General features: G+C 43.6%; 1 protein-coding gene across 4 annotated transcripts in view; it reads left to right on the forward strand.

Moving 5' to 3' along the window:
- Nucleotides 1-391: 391 nt before the first annotated feature.
- The window catches only part of LOC126267141 (26S proteasome non-ATPase regulatory subunit 10-like), a 35,275-nt gene continuing 8,195 nt past the window's right edge, over nt 392-27,471 (forward strand). The window contains exons 1-3 of one of the 4 annotated variants that reach the window (XM_049972066.1): nt 443-465; nt 12,837-13,139; nt 23,985-24,197. In XM_049972066.1, the coding sequence (XP_049828023.1) occupies nt 24,034-24,197 (164 nt within the window). In that variant the 5' untranslated portion in view covers nt 443-465; nt 12,837-13,139; nt 23,985-24,033. Of the gene's footprint in view, nt 466-12,210; nt 13,140-13,280; nt 13,360-23,984; nt 24,198-27,471 lie in introns of those variants that run through there. The other 3 variants (XM_049972068.1, XM_049972065.1, XM_049972069.1) reach the window with 3 other exon arrangements.

The raw sequence follows: 27,471 nt of genomic DNA on the forward strand, positions 1-27,471 counted from the left end.
CGTGACCTTGAACTGCATGTAATATCCCTGACTTGGAGTATTTTATCTGTGCCATTTAATGTCAGGATAGCCACTGGAATCAAACAGAACAGACCAATAATCATTTGTGATACACCACGACCATTTTGCAAGCACTGCCGAAAGATACTGTTTGATTTTGTTATAACTGAACCCGCGACAAAATTTTTCGATCGTGGAGTGTCGAGTTTAAATCAGTTACTGAGTGCATTGTGACATTTCACGTTCTGGGGAATAAAGTGAAGGTATGCGAATCGATAGGCGCATTACCCGAGCCAACTCGCGCGCCACAGCACTCTCGCGATGTGCGATGCGAAAGATAAGCTGATAAGTCCCGCCCGCTTACGATCGCGCGAGGTGACGTCACGTGGGCGCAGCAGGTGTATAAGAGCGGCGGCACTGCCGGCGGCGCTCTGTCGTGTGACGTCAGTCTACTGTGCCTACAGGGTGAGTAGCGGCACCTCCTCTTTCTGCTCCAGCAGTCTCTATGCTTGGTAGGGAGGAGCTATCTGCTCTGCCTCTCCCAGCAATTGGACCTCAACTGCTCATCAACACAAACTCCCTCCAAATTTATAGTCTGCACGTCGCATCCACCAGCATCTCCGCCAGCACTGCCTCCTTCCCGTTACCCAGTGTGGCTTTCAGCCGTCCTTCTCTTCTGATGACCTTCTCCTTCACCTCACTCATCTGTTGCCCGAACAGCTTAATTCCCGTCGCTCCGCTTTCTTCCTCTCTCTTGACCTTGAACAAGCCTATGACCACATGTGGCATTCCGGTCTCCTCTTAAAGCTCCAAACCTTCGCCCTTCCTATTAATGACGTCCATCTGATAGGCTTATTTCTTTCCGAACGTCCTTTCTACATCACCATCCACAACACGGATTCGTACACCTTTTTCCCCTCCGCTGGTGTGCCCCAAGGTTCCGTCCTCTCCCCTCTTCTGTACCTTCTGTATACGGCGGACACCCGCCATCCACCTTCTCCAGTACACCAATGACACCACCTTCTTTGCCCTTGCCCCCACCCTGCAGCGCTCCCATCACCTTCTCCAATCCCATCTTGACCGGTTCACCACTTGGTGCAACCAGTGGTTGCTTAAGGTCAATCCTTCCAAACCCCAGGCGATCATTGTAGGCAAAACCACCCCTTCCTTCCGCCTCCTCGATTTCTATATCACCATCTATGGCCATCCTATCACTCTCATCCCCACCCTTAAGTACCTTGGCGCCACCCTCGACCGTCGCCTCTCCTGTACCCCTCCATCTCTGGACAATCCAAGCTAAGGCACGCTTCCAGCTCCATCTCCTTGAGTTTCTTTCTGGCTGTACGTGGGGTCTAGACCCCTCCACCAACCTCCACACCTATAAATCCCTCATCTGTCCTATCCTCTGCTATCCCCATCCTGCCTGGATCTCCGCCCCCTCCCACCTTTTATAAATCCCTTAAAATCCTTGAGCACCATGCTCTCCGCCTTGTTTATCATATCTGTCTTCCCCACGTGGATCCTGTACGATCTTATTCCATTCCCCCACCTCCTCCTCTTCCTCGAATGGATACAGATCCTATACACCTCCCGTAAACTAGATCCCCCTCATCCACTAGTCTCTCCCATCCTCTCCCACCCCCGTCCGCTGCCGTGCCTGTATTTCCATGTCCCACCTGCTGTCCATCTCTCCACTCTCCATACCCTCTCCCAAGGTGGCTTCTACCAGCTCCCCCTCCCTGATGATGCCCTCCTCCATCTACCCCTCCTATCACTTCCTGTGTCCTTTCCTTAGAACACGCTCTCTCCCTTCTCTCTCCCTTCCTCCACCCCTCCTCCCCTGGGATTCCCCAACCCCCTCCTACCTTCCCTCCTCCGTCCAACTCCCCTGTCATTGGCATCTCTGCTCTCCCCTCTCCCTCCTCCACCACCTTCCTCCTCTCTTGGCAGGTTCCCGGACTCGCACACGCTAAGTGGACATTCACGCTCCGGAGATCATCGCCATCAGTTTAGTGTCTGTGCCATCGTGATCGCGATTTAGTGTTTTTCGCTGCCACGCTCCTCTTTCACTTGTACCGTCTCATTCGTCAGTGTTTGTGTGCAGTGCCGACAGTTTTTCGTGTGTTTTCGTCGAGTGTGAACGGCTTCATGTTTTTTTTTATTTATTGTATGTCCTGTTTTTTAATCACCGATTTGTTACTTTTAAGTCTCCTTTTTCTCTATTATTTTCATGCTTGTGACTGAAGAGCGGAGTAGATGTAATCCGCTGCCAGCCCGCCTTTGTATAAGGTGAACACATGACAATAAAGAAAAAAAATATTGTAGCCTGCGCAGGGCTCGTCCAGAAATGAAAGTGAGGGGAACGGGGGCTCCAGATAGCCAAGTGTATAGCAGACATTAGGTTCACTGACGCAGGTTGCACGAGAAATAAGCCATTTATGTCAGCATACCTCCCAGCCAGTTGCTGGCGCACAAGAAAGAGTTCAGAGGGGTAAACCGGGCGTCGCAGGGTCGAGTCTCTACGTGAAATCTTTTTATTTTTTTCATTTTCATTTTGTATGTCTCTTACACTGCAAATAAACCGAAATAATACTCTAGACATTACATTCATTAATATTTTAATAAAAGCCATAAAAACGAAAGGCAAACTAAAATCTGAGATTGAAAATATGAGGGCTAGCTTTAAAGTAATGGCCGGCCGGAGTGGCCGAGCGGTTCTAGGAGCCACAGTCTGGAACCGCGCTTAGTTAGGTTTAAGTAGTTCTAAGTTCTAGGGGACTGATGACCTCAGAAGTTTAGCCCCATAGTGCCAAGTGTGCGTGTTGGGGCTTATGGGCCCTCAACATCGAGGTCATCAGCGCCCCATAGTGCTCAGAGCCATTTGAACCATTTTTTGCAAAGTAATGCCTCCAAATTTTTTATCTGAAAACTCTTAAGACGCTTTAAATAAAGCAAAATTTCTTAACATTCTACATTTTTATCCTTCATGTCTATGCATCTATTAATCAACATAGCCACCCTTGCGTCAAACACATTTCTCCCGACAAGAATTTCCTCGATACTGTCGTTGAGAAATGTTTGTTGACGAATCCAGTACCTCACCCCTGCTTGAACTACTTCTTCACTATCAGAGTGAAGTCCTCGAAGGCTTTTCTTCAAGTTTCGTGAACAGACGAAAACCGGATGGGGCCGAGTCCGAAATGTATGGAGGATTATCGATGGGGGTCGGATTCTTGCACATGTCTCACCGCTCGTGTGAGGTGTGGCATTGTAACGCTGAAGTAGAAAGTAGTGCTCCATGTATGAACAAATTCGTCTGAATTTAGAAACTGACTTTCAGCACACTGTTCCTCACGCACTAACATGGTTAGAGCGCACAGCGCCATGTTGCACGGTACAAATCAGAACCATCTAGCGGCAGAAGGTTGTAACATGCGTCATCAAAGCGGAAAAGTCGACTGAGTAAGATGCACAAGTGTAATCCATCAGTCGATATCGAGAACAGTTTAAAAAATTCGAAGCCGTTACTTTTCAGCACGGCGTAGCAAATTTCCGGGAAGTGTTTGTAAGGCATGCGCGAGAACGTCATATGTAAAATTAGGTACTTTTATCGGTCTACGGTTGATATTTACAAGTGCTGGGGTGGTATGTATCATGCAAACAAGGCAGTAATATTCTCGGCGTCTCACACATGCTATAAACGCTGAAGTTTTACAGTTACATGGTTGTTTTATTAAAGACTCCCTAGAGAAACAAACTCGGTTTACATACATAAAAGCTTGACAGCAAACCACTCGCAGCACACTATTTCGCCAAACATTGGCGAGGATAGTTGGTGAAGTACAGTGGAAAGTATTCTGACGCGGCCTTCTTCGGATGTGATTTCTTTTTGTCTTAATGAGATCAGAACGGCTGTGAAGCTTCTGTACATGACGACAGCGGACTCCATTTCGGGAATAATCACTTTCAAAAAGTGCACGATGGCAGTTATTTACCTTGAAAAATCTCGTGGTATACATGTCCTCCCGTTTTATGAAAATGTTAACATATACGACGTATTGAGCATTATTTTGGTTTATTTGCAGTTTAAGTAATGTCCAGATTGAAAATAAAAATATTTATGGAATACTCCGCCTGTTCTTGGAGAAACACAGACATATTAAACACCTGAATTCACAGTATTGTGGAAGATTAATACTGTGTATCCAGGTGTTTAATATGTCTGTGTTTCTCCAAGAACAGACGGAGTATTCCATAAATACTGTGGAAGACCAGTACCGTGTATTCAAGTTATTTGAAACTAAAGACAATTAAAAAGTTTCCACACATGAACTCGGACCTACAGTCCTGAGATTATCGTTCTAAAGTCTTCCCGCTGCGTCTACTGCCGGCTGGGCAACATTTTAACAAAAATAACTTGTGGGTCCACCGACTTACGCCAAACATGTCAATTTTCCAGTTTGCTGGACCATATAGAGCTTCTACTTCAGTCACTGTCATTTCCGGCAAAGCGCTGCACTTGGCAGAGATATCGACGTGATCGGTGATGGCGCGCAGGGCAATCCCCCCTTTCAGTGAGGTCTGTGTGTGTGTGTGTGTCAGCTCAGCTCTGCAAACAGCAGGGTGACCCACTGCAGGGCCACAGTAGGGGCGACTGTTCACACCAGCGCAGTCGTGGCCTCCCAGTTCTGCAGCAGTCCCACTGCTACCCGTTCTGCACCTGTTGCATTATGTCTTTGTGTGTGCTTTGTATTCGACCACTTGTTTCAGCTTTCAACGGTGGAAAAGTTGGTTTGCTTCCTCTGAAAGAGATCAGTGTAATAAACTGTCGCAAATGTAGGCTATACATCAGGTAATAGCTAGCTTCTTTATTTGGGATCTAATATGCATAATCTTTCATTATAGGATTTTGAGTTCACTTGAATAGTGCACCGATTTACGCCGTTGTCGTTCAGAAAAGTAAGTGCAGGACAGCTGGCCGAAACCCTGTCTTAACTATACAGAGATCAGATGCTGGGTGTCGCATTACGTACTGTGTCTCACACACATTGTTAAAATATATCTGAGCTATAGAATGACTCACTCTACAGGAGAGTCAAAACGTAACACCAAAACAATAAGAGAACTCACAATCAGTTTATCAATTTACTCCATTACAAAAATTCCAGTGTTTCGGACACAGATGGAGCACGTCTCGGTGTAACTATAATCCTAGATCGAAACATTAGTTGTACAAACATAGAAAAATAAGAAAATGTTTAACGAAAGCAAACTCTCCAAATACTGTGACTTTGGTACAATGAAGGAAGTCATATGTGATTGGCTACAAAGTTATAAACCGGTATGAAATCTGCTGATCACCCGTCAGAAGTACTTTCGTTTGTGTGTAATGTCTGTGTGGCAGAATCATATGTGCAACACAGTATGAAATACATAGGCCCCGTTCTAGTGGAGAGGAGTTGTTACCTCCAGTACACTAAGCATCACGTTGAGAACTGAATTCTGCATTAGAGGAATGGTGCTGCTGATCAGCCATAACAAATCACAGCAAATTGTGAACTACTGAAGCAGAAAATTCTCATCAGTTGCGAATCTGAGAACGAGGCCTCTGACAGTGAGACGAAAAGAAGTTGCTACGTTACATAACTTACCTACATGGAAAACAAGGAGCAAAACTTTGGAAGACGAAATCAACATCCATTTAACACTAAGGTATATAGATACTGTCAGAAAAATGTAACACCCTCATCAAGGGCATTTTATTGACACATTATGTGAGAGGTAGTTAATAATTGTAGCAGCATACGATAACAAATACAGACCAAATGGAACACACATGTCACAGTAATGAGTGGCCAAACAGCTGCATCAGTGCACAGTGTACACACACACCCTCCCCCTCCTCTTACCGGCAACACAGTTATGTATCCTAGCATGCATGCCATTTTAAGGATGGCAGTTGGCATCCTACGATGTAGTGACCATCGCGCTTGCCGCCTTTTGTAGCAATTTGTCAATGGCTATTGCAGGCTTTGGTGAGGGTGAGGGTATCCTTGCATGCAGGCAATTTTGGGGATGGCAGTTGGTATCCTACGAAGAGGTGACCATAGACTGCCACCTTTAGTTGCCTTGTCCTGCAAGCTCGCATCACCTTCCTGTCGCATAATGCCTGCAGCACAGGGATAACCGCCTGTTTACTGAAGGAGGCACTGGATACTTTACCTTGAAGGAGCACCAAAGTGACTGCGAGATGAAACTGATGGCTCCCCACACCTTGCAGCCTGTGGTGGGACCTGATGACCGTGGGTGAATGCACTCTGTAATAGGCAGCCCATCAGGTCTGTGGTGGTTCATGGTGTGGGTTCCTGGTATCATGTCCTAGTTCATGAACCACGGGCAACGTATGAGTAGCCAAGTAAGTGTTCCTGACAGTCGGGATACCAGTTACTTTGGAATAAGGCTGGGCATCTAGGACATATTCCGAGTCGTGGCCACCTTTATGCTCAGACGCCAAAGACTACCAAATCCACTGGTTAGTCCCTCAACCGTTAGGGGTAAAATTCAATGGGACCCTGGGTAAGTAAGGCTAGCAACTTGCTTCCCTGGTACTATAAATATGATGCTGGCAACAATCAGAGCAAAATGCCTCGGATCTTTGGATGTGACGGAGTCCCACCTCTAATTGACAAACCAGGGACTCCTAAGATACGAATCGGCAAACGATTGGTAACGAGATGGGGAGCTATTAATATCAATGGGGGCTACTCAGTTAAGAAAGTAGAGCTGGCAGAGGCTGCAAGTAATATGGGGTTGGACGCTTTAGCTGTTAGTGACATTCGGGTAAGGGGTGAGAAAGAATATGAAGTGGGACAATACAATGGGGTGTAGGGCTTTTCATCAGGAAAGAAATGGAACCCAGGGTAGTTGCAATAAGATATGTAAATGAACGACTGATGTGGATAGATTTGACAGTGTCTAGCAAGAAAATTAGGATTGTGTCAGTATATTCGCATTGTGAAGGGACAGATCAAGATAAGATGGATAGTTTTTATGAGGCACTCAGTGATGTAGTTGTTAGAGTAAAGGACAAGGACAGTGTTCTGCTCATGGGTGATTTTAATGCCAGGACTGTAAATCGAACAGAGGGGTATGAAAAGGTTATGGGTAAATTTGGATTGAAATGGAGATCAACAGGAACGGGAAACAACTCTTGGATTTCCTTTTTTAAACATAAGAACATTCACCGGTATATTTAGGAAGGCAGGGGAACCAGATCTGTCATTGATTATGTAATAAAAGATCAGGAATCCAGGAAGGCTGTGAGGGACACACGTATATTCAGGGGATTCTTTGATGACACTGATCACTATTTAATCTGCAGTGAAATTGGTATTGTAAGGCCGAAAGTGCAAGAGGTCAGGTTCATATGTAGGAGGATAAGAGTGGAGAAACTTCAGGATAAGGAAATCAGGCACAAGTACATAACAGTGATCTCAGAAAGGTACCAGTTAGTTGAATGTAGTCAATTGCAGTCACTGGAAAAGGAATGGACAAGGTACAGGGACACAGTACTAGAAGTGGCCAAAGAATGTCTTGGAACAATAGTGTGTAAAGGTAGGATGAAGCAAACAGCTTGGTGGAATGACACAGCCAAGGCAGCCTGTAATAGGAAAAAGAAGGCATATCAAAAATGGCTACATACTCGAACTCAGGTAGACAGAGAAAGTTATGTTGAAGAAAGAAACAAAGCCAAACAGATAATTACAGCATCCAAGAAGAAATCTTGGGAAGACTTTGGAAACAGATTGGAGACCTTGGGTCAAGCTGCAGGGAAACCATACTGGAGTGTAATTAGCAGTCTTCGAAAGGGAGGTAAGAAGGAAATGACAAGTATTTTGGACAGGTCAGGAAAACTTCTGGTGAATCCTGTTGATGCCTTGGGCATGTGGAAGGGAATATTTTGAAGAGTTGCTCAATGTAGGTGAAAATACGATCAGTAATGTTTCTGATTTCGATGTACAATGGGACAGGATTGATGATGGAAATAGGATCACATTCGAGGAAGTGGAGAAATTGGTCAATAGATTGCAGTGCAATAAAGCGGTTGGGGTGGATGAAATTAAGCTGGAACTCATCAAATACAGTGGAATGTCAGGTCTTAAATGGCTACACAGGATAATTGAAATGGCGTGGGAGCCGGGACAGGTTCCATCAGATTGGACGAAAGCAGTAATCACACCAATCTTTAAACATGGAAACAGAAAAGATTGTAACAGCTACAGAGGTATCTCTTTGATCAGCGTTGTAGGTAAAATCTTCTCAGGTATTGTTGAAAGAAAAGTTCGACTATTAGTTGAGGACAAATTGGATGAAAATCAGTGAGGGTTTAGGCCTCTTAGAGGTTGTCAGGACCAGATCTTTAGCTTACGGCAAATAATGGAGAAGTGTTACGAGTGGAACAGGGAATTGTATCTCTGTTTTATACATCTAGAAAAGGCATATGACCGGGTTCCTAGGAGGAAGTTATTGTCTGTTCTACGTGATTATGGAATAGGAGGCAAACTTTTGCAAGCAATTAAAGGTCTTTACATAGATAGTCAGGCAGCAGTTAGTTCACAGTAAATTGAGTCCATGGTTCAGAGTAGTTTCAGGGGTAAGACAAGGCTGTAACCTGTCTCCACTATTGTTCATATTATTTATGGATCATATGTTGAATACAATAGACTGGCTAGGTGAGATTAAGATATGTGAACACAAAATAAGCAGTCTTGCATATGCGGATGACTTTAATTGTGATGGCAGATTCGATTGAAAGTTTGCAAAGTAATATTTCAGAGTTAGATCAGAAATGTAAGGACTATGGTATTGAGATTAGCATCTCCAAAACGAAAGTAATGTCAGTGGGAAAGAAATATAAACGGATTGAGTGCCAAATAGGAGGAACAAAGTTAGAATAGGTGGATGGTTTCAAGTACTTAGGATGCATGTTCTCACAGGATGGTAACATTGTGAAAGAACTGGAAGCGAGGTGTAGCAAAGCTAATGCAGTGAGCGCTCAGCTATGACCTACTCTCTTCTGCAAGAAGGAAGTCAGTACCAAGACTAAGTTATCTGTGCACCGTTCAATCTTTCGACCAACTTTGTTGTATGGGAGCGAAAGCTGGGTGGATTCAGGTTACCTTATCAACAAGGTTGAGGTTACGGATATGAAAGTAGCTAGGATGATTGCAGGTACTAGTAGATGGGAACAATGGCAGGAGGGTGTGCACAATGAGGAAATCAGAGAAAAACTGGGAATGAACTCTATAGATGTAGCAGTCAGGTCGAACAGGCTTAGATGGTGGGGTCATGTTACACGCATGGGAGAAGCAAGGTTACCCAAGAGACCCATGGGTTCAGCAGTAGAGGGTAGGAGGAGTCGGGGTAGACCAAGGAGAAGGTACCTGGATTCGGTTAAGAATGATTTTGAAGTAATAGGCTTTACATCAGAAGAAGTACCAATGTTAACAGTGAATAGGGGATCTTGGAGGAATCTTATAAGGGGGACTATGCTCCAGACTGAACGCTAAAAGGCATAATCAGTCTTAAATGATGATGATGATCAGGTCTGTGGAATTCACGTGTGCGTCCATCACTGGCATACAGACAGAACCTGCTCTTGTCATTGAAGACAACAGAGCAGCATTCCACCCTACAGTCGACTCTTTCACGACACCAGAGAAGCTGTACTTGGCGGCTTAGTGATGGCAGTTGCCACCTGGCTAGAGACACACATGATCTTAATCCTGCTGGCAGTATGTGGCTTCCAATGGTCCTAAAAGACGTATTAGATGCAACTTGTGCCCATATTTCGACCATTGACGATGTTCGGTCGGCCACTGTTGCTCTCACAGTGTGTCGATTTTGACGTGTGTCAATAGTATGCAGACATCCAGAAGACGGTCTGTGGGTAAGAGAATGCTACACAAATCATTGCTGACAGAAGCGACATATCACCAACACATTGTGCCCAATACGTGCAGCAACTCAGCGGTATGTCCTACCACCTGCCCACAGACCAGCAATGTAACCTGTTCAAATGGCTGAAGTTGTTCAACGGGAGTACACACTCGTCGGTGGTACGCGGTTGTATCACTGAATGAATGTTTTGCACAGAGTTCACATCTAACCTCAGCACAGTTACTACCTGCAGAGTCAAAACAGAAAGGAGGAAAGAAAGATTTGGTTTAAGGTCCCGACATCGAGGTTGTTAGAGATGGTGCACAAGCTCAGGTTCTGTCAAGGAGGGGAAAGGATTTGGGCCTTGCCCTTTCAAAGGAATCAGCATTTGCCTGGAGCTATTTATGGAAATCATGGAAAACCTAAAAGGGATGGCCAGACGTGGGTTTGAAGCGTCATCCCCCTAAATGCGAGTCCAGTGTGCTAACCACCATCTCGCTCGGTGGTCTGTCGAAACAAAGGGCACACAGAGAGACCTCCAGAGTGCCAGCTGATCGCCGATGACTGTGGCAAATGAAGTCCCACTGAACACAGTCCTTGAGGGTGTCGCGTTATATATACAGGGTGAGTCACCTAACGTTACCGCTGGATATATTTCGGAAACCACATCAAATACTGACGAACCGATTTCACAGACCGGACGTGAGGAGAGGGGCTAGTGTAATTGTTTAATACAAACCATACGAAAATGCACGGAATTATGTTTCTTAACACAAACCTATGTTTTTTAAAACGGAACCACGTTAGTTTTGTTAGCACATCTGAACATTTAAACAAATACGTAATCAGTGTCGTTTGTTGCATTGTAAAATGTTAATTACATATGAAGATATTGTAACCTAAAGTTGACGCTTGAGTACCACTCCTCCGCTGTTCGATCGTGTGTATCGGAGAGCACTGCAACATACATCGCGTTTCTACAGAATGATCTGCCAACGTTGCTCGAAAATGTCCCACTGGAAACGCGTCGACGTATGTGGTATTAGCATGATGGTGCACCTGCACATTCCGCAATTAACACTAGGCTGACCCTTGACAGGATGTTCGACGGGCGTTTCATAGGACGTGGAGGACGCATAAATTGGCCAGCCCGTTCTCCTGATCTTAGACCTCTGGACTTCTTTCTGTGGGGTACGTTAAAGAAGACTGTGTGCCGTGATGTGCCTACAACCCCAGAGGATATGAAACAACGTATTGTGGCAGCCTGCGGCGACATTACACCAGATGTACTGCGCCAGAGATTACAATTGTGTGCAGCAAATGATGGACACCACATTGAACATCTATTGGCCTGGCATGTCGGGACACATTCTATTCCACTCCGTAATTGAAAACAGAAACCACGTGTGTACGTGTACCTCACCCCTCATGATAATGTACATGTGCGTCAGTGAAAAAGACCAATAAAAAGGTGTTAGCATATGGACGTAATGTGCTGTTCCACTCTCTTCTGTAACTAAGGTCCATCACCGTTCCCTTTGGATCCCTACGTAATTCAGTGCTCTCCGATACACGATCGAACAGCGGAGGAGTGGTACTCAAGCGTCAAATTTAGGTTACAATATCTCCGGATGTAATTAACATTTTACAAAGCAACAAACGGCACTGATTACGTATTTGTTTATATGTTCAGATGTGCTAACAAAACTAACGTGGTTCCATTTTAAAAAACGTAGGTTTGTGTTAAAAAACATACTTCCGTGAATTTTTTTATGGTTTGTATTAAGCAGTTACACTAGCCGCTCTCCTCACGTTCGGTCTATGGAATCGGTTCGTCAGTATTTGATGTGGTTTACGAAATATACCCAGCGGTAACGTTAGGTGACTCACCATATATATATATATATATATATATATATATATATATATATATATATATATATATATATAGGGTGATCAGAACAAATGCGAAAAGGTTGTAAGTGTATCGCAGCGTAGGTTGTGCTGAGAAATGCCTGTTTAAAAAAATTCGATACTTTTCGCAGTTTCTGGGTTAACTGGCACTGAAGTTAGCCAATCGGACTGTTGCATGCTGAAATTCGAGGTGCCCGCCACAGACAGAGTCCCCAAACATGTTCTTCGTTTGAAGACATCATACCGGCTGTGGAAGGTTAAAATGACATATGTGCAGTCACTGATAATGATGCAATGAGAGGGAACTGTTGAGCCAAGCCCGCATCTCGTGGTCGTGCGGTAGCGTTCTCGCTTCGCGCACCCGGGTTCCCGGGTTCGATTTCCGGCGGGGTCAGAGATTTTCTCTGCCTCGTGATGACTGGGTGTTGTGTGATGTCCTTAGGTTAGTTAGGTTTAAGTAGTTCTAAGTTCTAGGGGACTGATGACCTCAGAAGTTAAGTTCCATAGTGCTCAGAGCCATTTGAACAATTTGATTCCCTGTGTGAAACAACTCCAACAAGACTACATGCACGACTATTGGTTAATGTATGGACAATACGGATTCCAATCATTAAAAAAAGTTGTTTTCTTGAATAACAGGAGATCCTTACGGCTTTTTAGTATTTCGAATAATTTCCAGTTCAAGTAACATTGAGCCGCAGAAAGAAATTATCAAAATGAGGTGTTTATCTTTTCTAAAGCTTGTTGTGCAAATGAAATTTTGCGGAAACAAAAAGGTAACTGTTTAAAACGGTATTATTGAAGATCTGCAGCTATTCACCAATGCCACCAGTCTGACACGGCAAGGATATCACGGGGCTGGAATTGACTGATGATGGACAACATTTATCAACTGTTGCTTGACACAGGTCTGACTTCAGCTCGTAGAAGTATCGAGAGTCATCTATAAGCTGAAAGGGCTTCTCAGTGATGCCGTGTTTCAGAATCGTCCAGTATGGACTCAGTTAAGGATAGTAAGAAGATGACGCCGTGGAGCTGGGCACCCTTCTGGACGCTGGGGACGGCGCCGTGGTGACGCTGGCGGCAGACGACAACCGGCTGGCGGCGCACAGGGCCGTCCTGGCAGCCAGGAGTCCTGCGTTCGCCACCACGTTCAGGCGCGACCTGCTGAAGACCAGGGCTCGCAAGATCAGCATCGCACGTGTGGGGGGCCCGGTGCTGCGCCGACTGGTCTCCTACCTGCCCCCCAGCTACCTGGCGTGGGCCCCAGCTGCTGGACGCAGCAGGTAGGTACGGCGTGTCGCGCCTAAAGGTGGCCGCTCAGCTGGCTGTGGAGACCGCGGCGTCAACAGCGGTCCTCGCAGTCGGGCACTTCTGCGGCAGCCTCAAGCGGGCTGCACTGGCGTTCATTAAGGCACACACCCACGAGGTGGTGGCACAAAGGGCTGGGAGGATGCGATGAGTGAAAGTCACTCGACCGCTATGTGAGCCAACACCACAGACCAGGTAAGTATGAGACAACCCACTCGCTTGCGTTTCTCAGTTCTACACGTGTGTGAGAATTTCCGAGCCTACAATTTTTGCCAGTTTCCTTAGATGTGTCTCTGCCATATACACCATCATAGACAGTCGTTTCCTGATAACTCACACTGCTGTCAAATGGCCCTAAGCACTATAGGACTTAACATATGAGGTCATCAGTCCCCTAGAACTACATAAACCTAACCAACCTAAGGACATCACACACATCCATGCCCGAGGCAGGATTCGAACCTGCGATCGCAGCAGCAGCGTGGTTCCGCGCCGAAGCGCCTAGAACCGCTTGGCCACAGTAACCAGCATAATGCTGTCGTTGCCTTCTTGTAACATGCTCACTGATTCGCAAAACTGAACTCTGTTCATTATTATACACGGTGATCCATTGATCGTGATCGGTCCAAATATCTCACGAAATAAGCGTCAAACGAAAAACTGCAAAGAACGAAAGACGTCTAGCTTGAAGGAGAAACCAGATGGCGCTATGGTTGACCCGCTAGATGGCGCTGCCATAGGTCAAACTGACATCAACTGCGTTTTTTTTTTATATAGGACCCCCATTTTTATTACATATTCGTGTAGTACGCAAAGACATATGAATGTTTTAGTTGGACCACTTTTTTCGCTTTGTGATAGATGGCGCTGTAATAGTCCAAACAAATGGCACACAATTTTAGACAAACAGTTGGGAACAGGTAGGTTTTTTAAATTAATATACAGAACGTAGGTACGTTTGAACATTTTATTTCGGTTGTTCCAATGTGATACATGTACCTTTGTGAACTTATTATTTCTGAGAACGCATGCTGTCACAGCGTGATTACCTGTAAATACCACATTAATCCAATAAATGCTCAAAGAAATGTCCGTCAATCTCAATGCATTTGGCAATACGTGTAACGACATTCCTCCCAGCAGCGAGCAGTTCGGATTCAGTAATGTTCGCACATGCATTGACAATGCGCTGACGCATGTTGTCAGGCGTTGTCGGTAGATCACGATAGCACACATCTTTCAACTTTCCGCACAGAAAGAAATCCGGGGACGTGAGAGCCGGTAAACGTGCACGCCATGGTATGGTGCTTCGACGACCAATCCATCTGTCATGAAATATGCTATTCAATACCCCTTCAAATGCACGCGAGCTACGTGCCGGACATCCATCACGTTGGAAGTACATCGCCATTCTGTCATGCAGTGAAACATCTTGTAGTAACATCGGTAGAACATTCCGTGGGAAATCAGCATACATTGCACCATTTAGAATGTCATCGACAAAATGGGGGCCAATTATCCTTCCTTCCATAATGCCGCACCATACATTAACCCGCCAAGGTCGCTGATGTTCCACTTGTCGCAGCCATCGTGGATTTTCCGTTGCCCAATAGCGCATATTACGCCGGTTTCGTTACCGCTGTTGGTGAATGACGCTTCGTCGCTAAATAGAACCCGTGCAAAAAATCTATCATCGTCCCGTAATTTCTCTTGTACCCAGTGGCAGAACTGCACACGACGTTCAAAGTCATCGCCTTGCAATTCCTGGTGCATAAAAATATGGTATGGGTGCAATCGATGTTGATGTAGCATTCTCAACACCTACGTTTTTGAGATTCCTGATTCTTGCGCAATTTATCTGCTACTGATGTGGGGATTAGCCGCGACAGCAGCTAAAACACCTACTTGGGCATCATCATTTGTAGCAGGTCGTGGTTGACGTTTCACATGTGGCTGAATACTTCCTGTTTCCTTAAATAACGCAACTATCCGGCGAACGGTCCGGACACTTGGATGATGTCGTCCAGGATACCGAGCAGCATACATAGCACATGCCCGTTGGGCATTTTGATCACAATAGCCATACATCAACAGATTTAGACCTTTTCCGCAATTGGTAAACGGTCCATTTTAACACGTGTAATGTATCACGAAGCAAATACCGTCCCCACTGGCCGAATGTTACGTGATACCACGCAGTTATACGCTTGTAGCTATTACAATGCCATCAATCACAAAGCGAAAAAAGTGGTCCATCTAAAACATTCATATTTCTTTACGTACTACACGAAAATGTAATAAAAAATGGGGGTTTCTGTTTAAAGAAACGCAGTTGATATCCGTTTGACCTATGACAGCGCGATCTAGCTGGCCAACCATAGCGCCATCTGGTTTCCCCCTTCAAGCTAGACGAGTTTCGTTCTTTGTAGTTTTTTTCGTTTGATGCTTATTTCGTGAGATATTTGGCCCGCTCACTATCAACGGACCACCCTGTATACGCTAGCTGACAAAAATTGGCGAAGAAACAAGTTTTTGATAGTATCGTTAATTGGTTTCACCCTTAAGCAGTGCATCCTTATTTGTGGTCACTAATAGTGTTAAATATCATTTGTACAATAAGTAGTTCTATACGCTTTGGCATCAAGAGTCTGGGCAAAGGTTGCACCCCACTGTGTGTACACAGCATGAGCCATTCTGCTGTGGACATAAAGCTGCTTTTTCCATCAGAGAATCAGACACAGTGACTTTTGTAGTCCACAGTTAGGACTAGCTATGCCTCGTACCTCACTCTGTTCCTGCGCAGGTATCTGTAAGCCTCATTACATAAAACAACGTCACAGTTGTTTAGTGTGTCTACAGCTGCTGTCAGTGAGATACCTTTAAATAGTGTCGCGCTGCATGAAGAGTTGATAAGATGAGGACTGAGTGAGTCACTCATAGCGAAAACCTTCAACAATGTATCATACTGCAGCATAGTTGAAGGAGGGAAGCAAGATAATTACAATTTGTGATTACTCATGTTAGAAATATTGGCCTCGGGAATTCTTTTTGTATAGTAAAGCAGACTGTTAGAGCAATCGCTATTCACACCTCATTATTACAGATTTCAGTATTGCACAGTTGTGTTTCACTTTATTTCCTATACACTGAGGAGCCACAATATTATGATCACGTGCTTAATAGCTTGTTTTGTCCGTCTTTGGAACGCAACACGTCACTGATTGTGCATAGCAAGTACCAGAAAGTTCATTGGTAGGTTTATGGAGGAATGTGGCATTTGGTCTCTACACACAGGTCATGTAATTCTCTTAAATAACGATCTGCTTAGTTGCATATGCGGTGATGCTGCCTGATAGCTATCTAGACGGGTTCCATAGGACTTACATCAGGCGAATTTAGTTGCAGTGAAATAAACCTATGTTCGCTATAATGCTCCTCAAACCACTGTAGCACGGTTCTGGCTCAGAAATATGGACAGTTATACTGCTAACAGATAACATCGCCGTCGGGGAAGACGTGAAGAATGAAGATGCAATTGGTTCGCAGCTGTCAGCCTGTCTTCGATTACTACGCAGGTCCCATGCAAGCGCAGGAGAATGCCTCCCATAGCATCATACAACTCCCACCAGCCTGTGTCCGTGGCGCGCTGCACGTTTCGAGCCGCCGTTCGCCACAATGACGGAGTTTGTGGAGACGACCATCGACCTACTGTAGCAAAAATATGATTCACCAGAAGAGCCCACACGGTTCCATTGATGGGCGGTCCAATCTTCATGGCCCCATCAATACTACAACCGTAGTTAACGGTGTCGTTGAGTCAAAATGTTAGCATGTAGGGGTGGTCTGCTCCGTGTTCGGCAATATAAGATGAACGTGCACCAGCGTTGTGCTCTTTCGGCAGAGATGTCACAGATCACCATCTATCCTACTTTACAGAGCAGACAAGCCTCCGAAGCACAGATCTTGAATTACTTTTAAAACAAATTATACGAAAGACTAATACGTTTTTCCGTCTGGACCCATATGGAAGATGCGCAGAAGACCTGGTGAAGTTCGCACTAAGTTGTCGTCTCGTCACAGCAGTTCTGAGTGGCTGGCCGGACCCACACAATGCTGGGTCTCTCCACGACATCTTCCCCTCTCTGTTCAGAGCACACACATACTTGAACACATTCCCCTCTGTGACACACAGAATAGCATACTTATGAATACATCTACCCCATCTATCTCTGATGCTGTTCCATCTCTGATAACGTGGACAGTAAAGAGTCGTTGACATCGAAATTTCTTTTATACTTCACCATTTTAAAGTTACATATGCCCCCTGCAAGTCGGGTAGCCAATAACACAGATAAATAATCATTTAGTTTTCAGCTAATAAAACTACCTGGATTTCTTCGATCATTTCTACTCAGCTTATAGCCTTTATTATAAATTGATCATTGCTTTTCTCTTTTGTTCATTTAAGATTAACATGAAAATTTATGCTTGAAACAAGGAACATATTAATATTGTTATGCACTTTCTTGGAAGAAGGATTGTTGCTTTTAATACATCATACATAAATATTTTTGTCTAAATTACTCCAAACTCGTTCTGCACACTGTGGGTAATGATGCAGGCTGTTAAGCTCGAAGAAGTTTTTATTAACAGCTATTTGCAAATCCTCGTGTACATTTTGCAAATGCTTTTGATGTTGTAAGTCAGATCTTTGTCGTAATTCTTGAGCATCAACTTGTTCCCTGCCTCACACTTCAGACTCCTGGGTATCGCATATCCAGCTTTCAATTCTGGGGCTGACACGATCTTACACTTATTCTACGTCCCCTGCTTCCATCAAAATGTTACTTAACGTCGCACCAACATTTAACGAGTCACAGACGCCTAGGATTTTAATAATTAAAAAAATAAGATTGACAAAATGTTTGCATATAGGCGTAACAATCGCTTACATCAGGGGTTAATACAATACTTTTGCATTTTTTGGGGGAAGTGCCTAATGACCTTCATGAATCGCTCTCTCACCTTTCATCCACGCCGGATTAACTTGTCTGACTTCTTAACTACAATTCCTCCGAAGTTTATCATTAATACCTGCTGTGTGTGACGAACGAGTTTCATGTTGTTTCAGTAAGAAGTTCAGAGAACAACTTACAGACTACAGTATCAGAAATCGCAATTACTGCTCATGCTCATCACCGCCTCAACACACACACACACACACACACACACACACACACACACACACACACACACACACACAGAGAGAGAGAGAGAGAGAGAGAGAGAGAGAGAGAGAGAGAGAGAGAGAGAGAGAGAGAGCTGAGTCGCAAATGACACACCTTTCAAATTGGGAACGCTCATTTGAAAAATACTGTCAACTATAAGTTTCCTGCGAGAAATTTAGATTTACATAAAATTTTTTATGCCGAATAAATTACACACTAACATAGCCTCTTTTTCTCAGTAAATCAGTATTTGCACCTTGCTGCACCCCTCGATGCCCTGAATTGCTTCTCAGACTCATTTCAGAACACGCTGTCGACCTTTTCGTTATCTGTACCTTCCAAAACCCAGTCATTAATACATGCTTTGAACGCTGATTGATGATCGAATTATCATGCTAATCCAATTTAAAAAAATTTCACAAATTCATATACATTTGTTGATTCTGTGATATATTATCATGCTCAAAAGTAGCCAAAAAACCTGAACCACATTCCGTCTGGTTTGTGTGCAACCCACATAACATAAGTGCCTTGCAGTTTGTCTGCACTCTTTCTGTTACAGACCTTCCACTATATAAAATTATTACTACAAGAGACCAATAGAGAAAATTGCTGTCTAAGGCTATTAGTCCAGATAAAAACTAATACCACGATAACGTAAATATCAGGAAACCCTTTTCAATTTCATGTCCAGATTACATGCTTCTGTATTGGACTGGGACACAGGGCTCCAATCCCGTCACTATTGTCTCTGCTAACTAACCACGAGAGAGGTTAATTATCATTTCAGCCACTAGAACCCAACTGTGGTCAAGTTTAAACTTGATAAGCCGTGGCGTAAAGTTTTATTTTGTGCAGAGATTCGAACCCAGCATTTATCGTCCTTGTTTTCCAGCCAGGAATAGATCTTCAATATCTATTTATTTCACCAGTAGCGAGATGTGGCCGTATCTGAACTGGAAGTTAAGTGACGAAAACTTTGTGCTTACTGGGACTCGAACCCAGTACATAGTATCACTGTCAACTATATACAAAGACGTTGACTATCGAATTTTTTCACCATTAACTAGAAGCTGAATGTATGGACCTGAATGATATCGTAAAAATTTCTGTGCCTGAGTGAGACTTGAAACCAGCACCAATCGTTATTGTTGACAAATCATGCGGAAATGTTAAAAATCATAATTGCTTTTCATCTATGGTTTGCTGAAATGAGGCTGTTCGAAATCAGACATACGTCTTTCATGGAAACCTTGAGGAGTTCGTAATGTTGGGGAAACAACGAAACGATGAAACTCTGTCGTTCCAAAAGTGCCTAAACCGGTGAAAACAGATATCTGAGTTCCAATCATAGTCCATGACGAATGTTTTTCAACATATAAAGTTCAAATACAGTAAGATATAAGTGCGCTGTGACCATACATGACGATTAGTTCATTAGTAAAATAAGATTTCTGGTGTAACAAAGCTTACTGGAGGCAGAGTTTCTACTTGCCGTGACTTCCGCCTCTGTCATGACACAACCTGCACCGGCACTTCTCCAGTGGACAGCGAAGGGACATCACGTTTAACGTAGATTTGGAACCAAGGTGCAATCCCACGTTATTGAACTGCCGTTACGAGAAGTCAAGAGAGTCTGTTTGTGCTTGTTAAAAGTGTCTGCCTGATGTGTGACTCGAACACGGACCTTAAGCAAAGACGGCAACAGACCCCGAACTACACCCAGCGCTTGGTCATTGTTTTGTCGTAACTGGTGATGAGCACTCTGGTTCTCTGGAGGTTGATTTCAGCCTACTCAAAACATTCATTCGACTTGATTTTGTAGTCACTGAAATAAAATCACGCAACAGACAGCTTCACAAAGGTGCCAATTGGGTAGTATTTCGAAATTCCTGCGGTAGGTGTTGTCTTCCAGCTGAGCTGCTGTGATTTTGTACGAGTCTATAGTTACACCAACGACGCTGGATCAGACAAAACAGATTCGGCAACGAGTACCGATCAAATTTCCAGAACTTTCTCCAGATAGTGTTGGCGGATTTATAATTGCACTAGTGTGTCGTTGTCTCAAGAGCTGTTTATTATTTTGCAGGGTTTTATTTTTGTGCCAGAAACTTGTAATTTTATTCTAAGAAGAAACGTGTTTAGTTTATAAGGATCGCCATTCATAGTCAGTAATTACCGTTTTCTTACAACGGGTTAACGATGTTAATTATAACAAAAGAATTAATAGTAATGAATTACCTCTTCAAAAAACTATTATACTGGATAAATAAAGTTTCTTTGTAAATTAGTAACACTTTATCATAAAAAATAAAAGTCTTCCTTAAATTATGATAAAAGAACAAAACTTCCAGAATGACACTGAATCCGTTCTAAGAAAACGGTAATTACTGACTATGAATGGCAATCCTTATAAACTAAACACGTTTCTTCTTAGAATAAAATTACAGGTCTCTGGCACAAAAATATTCTGGAAGTTTTGTTCTTTTATCATAATTTAAGGAAGACTTATTTTTTATGATAAAGTGTTACTAATTTACAAAGAAACTTTATTTATCCAGTATAATAGTTTTTTGAAGAGGTAATTCATTACTATTAATTCTTTTGTTATAATTAACATCGTTTACCTTGACTAAAACGAGGCTTGCCTTCAGTAAATATAATTTAGGAAGAACTGATAATCACTTTTTTTATGAATTGCACGACGAAAGATTTACCAAAGACTGCATGTTTTAGAAAATGAAAACATTAACAAGACGGTGCTATAGGGGTGGAAAGAAGCTTTTTTCCTCTACTTTTTTTTTTAAAAAATAAAGAGAATCTAATTTTGAATGTGGTGCGGAGTATACACAAAGGCCAGACATCGATAACACTTTTTGAACCACATTTGGCATCATACAATCGCGTAAGCAAGTGCATAATGACTTCTTCTCATGTGGCATATTATATTGGTGTATATAACCTATCAGAGAAAAACTAAGTTTGAAAAGCATACGTTCGTAGAGATATTGTTTGGTGTGTTGTCAAACGTATTGCTGTAAGTAATTTATCGATCGTATCTTTTTATTTGAGCTTTTGTATTGTTCTTTCCGTTAGTTAGTGAATGTTGTACATTGAAGGTTATGAGAATTGTTCTAGCATAAGGAAATGGAGCGTGAAACAGAAAAATTTTAATATTTGTGACGGTTTTCCTCTGTGAACATATTTGAGGGTTGTAGGCGGTGGAGGCAGGTCGAAACATACGTACCGTCTACGTGGTAAGTGCACTGCAGAAGTAACGCCAGAAAATAGTTTGATGACGAAATTGAAATTCCGACATTAGCCACAATTAGCCATCTAAATAAAATTCGGCGGTGACAAGTGAAAACTTACGGCTCAATCCAGGTCTCCCGCTTACATGAGCAGTCGCCTTGAGCGCTTCGGCTACACAACCAGTCTTCAGGGCCAACCCAAACTTCCGACTTGCCGCTCCCTGTCCATTAGTCTCACTGTAGCAGCCTCACGCTGATCCCTGCAAGACACATAAATAGTTTTCTCGTTTAGAGTAGGTTTGTTTCTATCTGACTGTTTGCCAATAAGAGCCAATCAGTCTGATGAGCTGTGACCATTTAACCTTTGTGAGACTCTTGCATTCAATGGGCAATGTTGGGGGAAGAAAGAAATAAACAACGTAGGGTTAGAAGTTCCATCGACTGCAACACCTTCAGAGACATAGCAGGAGCTACGACTGGCAAGGATGAGAAGAAAGTCGATAGCGCTCTTAGAAAGGAAAGATATCAATATTTGCCTCAATAGATTTAACGAAAAAATGGGAAACCTCAACTAGGATGTCCAAGCAAGGGTTTGAACCACTGTGCATTAACTTCAGAAAAAGAAAATAGTGGTAGGTCATGATAAAAAAATATCTTAAGCAATGGCCAGTATGATTCCTTGTATGTAACGTTACATCTCTGGTGGCACGTAGAATGTGTTTTGTGTCAAGAAATGCACCCAAAGGGTGTGTACATAGCGGTTGGCATCTATTGTTCAGAGGTTACAAAAAATTTTGTCATGTCCTTCCAAATTGTAGCATACGTACCCCAAACGAAACGAGAAAAGCAATTATGATTTTTAGCGTCCTTGTATGTGTTGTGAGCAATACCTATCTGTGCCGGTCTCGACGCCTTCAGGCACAGAGTTTTTCACATCATTTCACCCACATAAATTCTTCACTGGTTACTGACGAAAAAGTATTCAATAGTCATTGTCTCTTTGTGTGTGGTCAATTGTAAACACAGGGTTCGAGTCCCTGTCAGCAGAGAACATTTCATCACGTTATTTCCAGTTCATAACTGTGCACATCTCGCTACTGGTGAAGTAAACCAATATTTAATACGTATTTGAGGCTAGAAAAAAAAAACTGCATTAGGTGCACAGTTCGAGACACAGTAAGGAAAAACTATTGGGTTGGTATACACGCTCGCAGCGTTTTTCCATAAGTTTAATAAACACAACAGATACCTAAAACAGAGACTTTATTCATCAATAAAATATTCTCCTTCACTGTTTACAACGGTCTGCGACATCTGGGGCAACTTTTCGATTATGCGAACGTGGAAATCACGTGGTTTTAAGACGAAGAATTCGTTGACCCATGTTCAGAGCGCATTTTTATCTGGAATTGTAGTTCCTTGGAGGTTATTCGATAGAGAAGGTGAAAATGCGAGGGAGATGAATAAGGTGGTTACGGAAAGATTACCCTACCCAGCTCCTGTGTGGTGTTCTTTGTCAGTCTGAATGTCGTCAGCCGTTGTCGTGAAGTAGCGTCATTTTACGTACACTAACTGGTCGTTGTTCTTGGATTACGTCTCGGTTGTTGAAAATAAATGTCAGCAGTGACGGTTACACTTCAGGGAAGCAATTCGTAGTATATCATACCGTCACTGTTCCACCAAATGCATGACATTATATTTTGTGGATGCACACTGTTCTTTGTAGAGGGAGTTGCTGCTTTATTTTGGCTCAACGATTCCTTTCTTTCCATTATGATAAAATAATGAGACCATTTCCCATGAACAGTAACGATACAGGATAGGAATAGTGGGTGTGGTTTACGAGCCATTTACTGACGAGCAAGCAGAGATGCACATGGTCGCTTAGAGCTTTCTGAAATGACATTCATCGTAATAAATGGTTTTCACAAGTGGTCTCTTGTAGTAATCGTTTTGTATAATCAAATGACTGTTCCGAAATGAGAGCAAAATGCAAGACACATACCTAATGTGGGTTGCAAGCAAATCTGGCAGAACAGAATTCAGGTGTTCTGGATACTTTTGAGGTTAATAGTACCTGAGCTGCTCTGTCCAGTAATTCTGTAATTAAGTTTTGCGTAAGTGTTGGGCATTGTGTGTACCTTTCTTTGTACTTGATAATGATGACGACGATGATGATGTAGTGAGCAACTGGTGTGGGGAACTCAGGTAGTCAGTCGTTTGCATTAAGTGGATCTCTACTCTCATTGTCGGAGTATGTTCTACCTTTGTGTGGACAGCCCCTCAGCAGTACCGGCTGCAGTGAGCCACTCACATTGTGCCTCTCTCTCTGCGAGTGCAGATTACCAGCCGCTACACAGCTTAGGCACACCACCGCCACCACCGCCAGCATGGCCGCCGCCGCCGCCAACACAGCCGCCACCACCAACACCGCCACCACCAGCACCACCACCGCCACGACCTCTGCCGTCACAGCCCACCAGACTCTTGCTGCAGCTGCAGCTGCACCGCCCACTACTCCTCCACCTGATGAAGGCACTGTCTCTCGGATGCGGTGAGTTCCCTAGCTACACACACACACACATTCACACACATTACTACTGTGTTACAGAGAAGGTAGAAAAACTGAAACAGGAAATGTAAAGGCTCAACCTAGATTCAATGAAGGTCAGCAAAGTGAATTGGAAACAAAAGCAGGACATACAGTCAGCTGAGTAATGAGGTTGGAACCATAGGATGAGGACGTTGTATCAGGAGAGAAAGGTTAATTAAGAACAGGTAAGTAGGTAGCGAGTTATTGAGTAAGATTAGTGATTTAGTCTCACCAAAATCAGCAAACGAATGTGATAAGTAATTCAGGCATTTAAGCCGATGTCATACGCAGAAACTCTAGTGACAGAGAGTATGTCTGTGCATGTGTAACTCTCTAAGTAAAAAGAGACGAACTTCTAATACTCGTGGACTATTGGGATGGTCTAGTAGCGCTCAGATAAACACATGTTTATGAAACCATTTGGGGTAGTTAGTAGTAATTAGAGAGGAGAAGGAATCCTAGATTTCGGCATTAAATTTCTGCTAGTGACGTGAAACACACTCACCTAGAATCTAAACAGAAACATTTGTCAGCAGAGGCTCAGTTGTCAGGGTGTGGACCACATTGCTTGCATAGCTATAGTTTGGCGTAACAGCCAATCTCAGTAACCAAACAGAGGCAAAGCAAAATCTCTGCCTACTGTAGATGATGTTTCTGTCTGTCTGAACAACAGATTCAGAGTACCAAGAGCGCCCAAAGTCCTCAATTATTTGTGGTGTGCATTCCTATCTCTGTCTTGCCCTATACTTTTTACCCTCTACAGCTCCCTCTAGTACTGTGACAATTATTCCCTAATGTCTTCACATATACCCTGTTATGCTGCCCCTTCTTCTTGTCACAGTTTTCCATATATCGCCATCCTCAATTATTCTGCAGAGCTCGTCCACAGTTCCTCTTTTATAACTTCAAATAACTCCAATATCCTCCTATAGCACCCCATTTATAATGTTCCGATTCTCTTCTTGTTATTCCCATAATCCATACAGTACTGAGCTCCAAACGTACATTCAGATGTTTCTGCCCCAAATTAAGGCCCGTCTTTGTTACCGGTAGTCTTGTTTTGCGAATATATCCAGTTTTCCTCTGCGACATTATTTCTTACAACAACCTCGCTTTGTCCCTCAGTGTAAATTGGCTTCACAGGTAGCAGAATCCCTATATTTCCTCTTCTTCGTGGTCCCTAATTTTGATGTTAAGTTTGCTACCAACATTATATGTGCTACTCCTGAATACTTTCCTCTTTCTTCTGTTCATAATTCTTAATTCGGTGCTCATTCGACACTTTATTACATTCAGCAACTCCAATAATTCTTTCTCGCGTTCAGTGAGCATAGCAATACCACCAGCGAATTGCGTCAATAAAATCCTTTTCAACCCAATTTTTAGTAATATTTAGGAAGTTTCTTGAGCTCCATCAAGGATTCTTTGGTGTTCAGTTTGAATATTTCTGCTGTTGTGTGTAGGGATCCTGCATACTCGAGTTGCTAGACAAACGGTCAAGCAACTCGTATTAATAAGTTTTATAACAAAAGACATTTACAACAACTTCACTTTGATATGTGGCCCGACCAAAGGGTGACCTACAGAATAATCAGTCTTCTTCGGAATAAACGAACACAACTCTGTGCTACATAGAGAGTGCTAACGAAATGGCTAACAAAAATGTTCAAATGGCTCTAAGCACTATGGGACTTAACATCTGAGGTCATCAGTCCCCTAGACTTAGAAACAACTAAAACCTAACTAACCTAAGGACATCACCACATCCATGCCCGAGGCAGGATTTGAGCCTGCGACCGTAGCAGGCGCGTGGTTCCACACTGAAGCGCCTAGAACCGCTCGCTCACAGCGGCCGGCAAATGGCTAACACTGAAGCTGCTATCCAAGACGGCTCCCACCAGTCAGGCGCCGCGCTTACAGGTATGTTGTCTTCACGTAGGGGCCACTGCTGTCGCATTGTCGTCCTGGAGGGAGGTCAGTCAGTGTGCGATTGGCTGACTTCTTCTCACAGCCTTCTTTTTCCTGCATTCCCGACTGGCGTGCCGGCGCTCACTTTACGCCGTAACATGTGCACACTACCTACCTCGCTAGCCTGCATCATGATTGATCAGAGTATCCGCCTCCATAGCTGAGTGGTCAGTGCAGAGAATGCCACGAGAGTGGCCCGGGTTCAATTCCCGCCTAGGTCAGTGATTTTCTCCGCACGGGGGGTTGGTGTTGTGAAGACTTGCACCAGGCGACCGGCCCACCCGACTGGAGGCCCTCGCCACACAACAATCTCTTTTTTTTTTTGGGGGGGGGGGGGGTTGATCAGAGTACTATTCCTTGTTGGTTCATGTACATATTCTATAATGAGATTTTCACTCTGCAGCGGAGTGTGCGCTGATATGAAACTTCCTGGCAGATTAAAACTGTGCGCCCGACCGAGACTCGAACTCGGGACCTTTGCCTTTTGCGGGCAAGTGCTCTACCATCTGAGCTACCGAAGCATGACTCACGCCCGGTCTTTCGTAGGAGAGCTTCTGTAAAGTTTGGAAGGTAGGAGACGAGATACTGGCAGAAGTAAAGCTGTGAGGACCGGGCGTGAGTCGTGCTTCGGTAGCTCAGATAGTAGAGCACTTGCCCGTGAAAGGCAAAGGTCCTTAGTTCGAGTCTCGGTCCGGCACACAGTTTTAATCCGCCAGGAAGTTACATATTCTATGTTATCTGCTGTTCTTTAGGTCTGATACCCAATTTTTAAAATTTCGTATATATTCACTGTTTCACGTTGTCAAAAGCGATTTAAATATCGGCAAATCATTTTTTTTTTATTTTTCTTACACGTTATTTGCACTATCAATTCAAAGGTCAGATCGGCCTCTCTGGATCCTTTACTCGAAATTTAGCGTCCTCTAACAGGTCGTCAGCTTTGTCTTAAATTCTTCTGCACAGTATTATTGTTCTTGTAATTTGGATTCATGAAGTGTTTAGCTTATTGAGCGGAAGCTTATTAGCCGTTGTTCGCTTCCAGAATGTCTGGGTGACCTTTTTCTGGTAGTCTGTTGTTATGACTCCCGTCTCATGCATTCTACAGGCAAACCTGAATAGTTATTTGATTGTCACTTTCCCCAACTATCATGAAAGTTCCGAAGGAATGTTGTCTAACCATTCTGCCTTGTTTGTGTGCAAGTTTTGCAAAGCTTTGTTAAATTCTGAGTCTAATGGTCAGTCACCTACATTTTCCAATTCGGCTTCC

This window comes from Schistocerca gregaria, chromosome 4, assembly GCF_023897955.1.
Source record: "Schistocerca gregaria isolate iqSchGreg1 chromosome 4, iqSchGreg1.2, whole genome shotgun sequence".
Classification (NCBI taxonomy): Eukaryota; Metazoa; Arthropoda; class Insecta; order Orthoptera; family Acrididae; genus Schistocerca; species Schistocerca gregaria.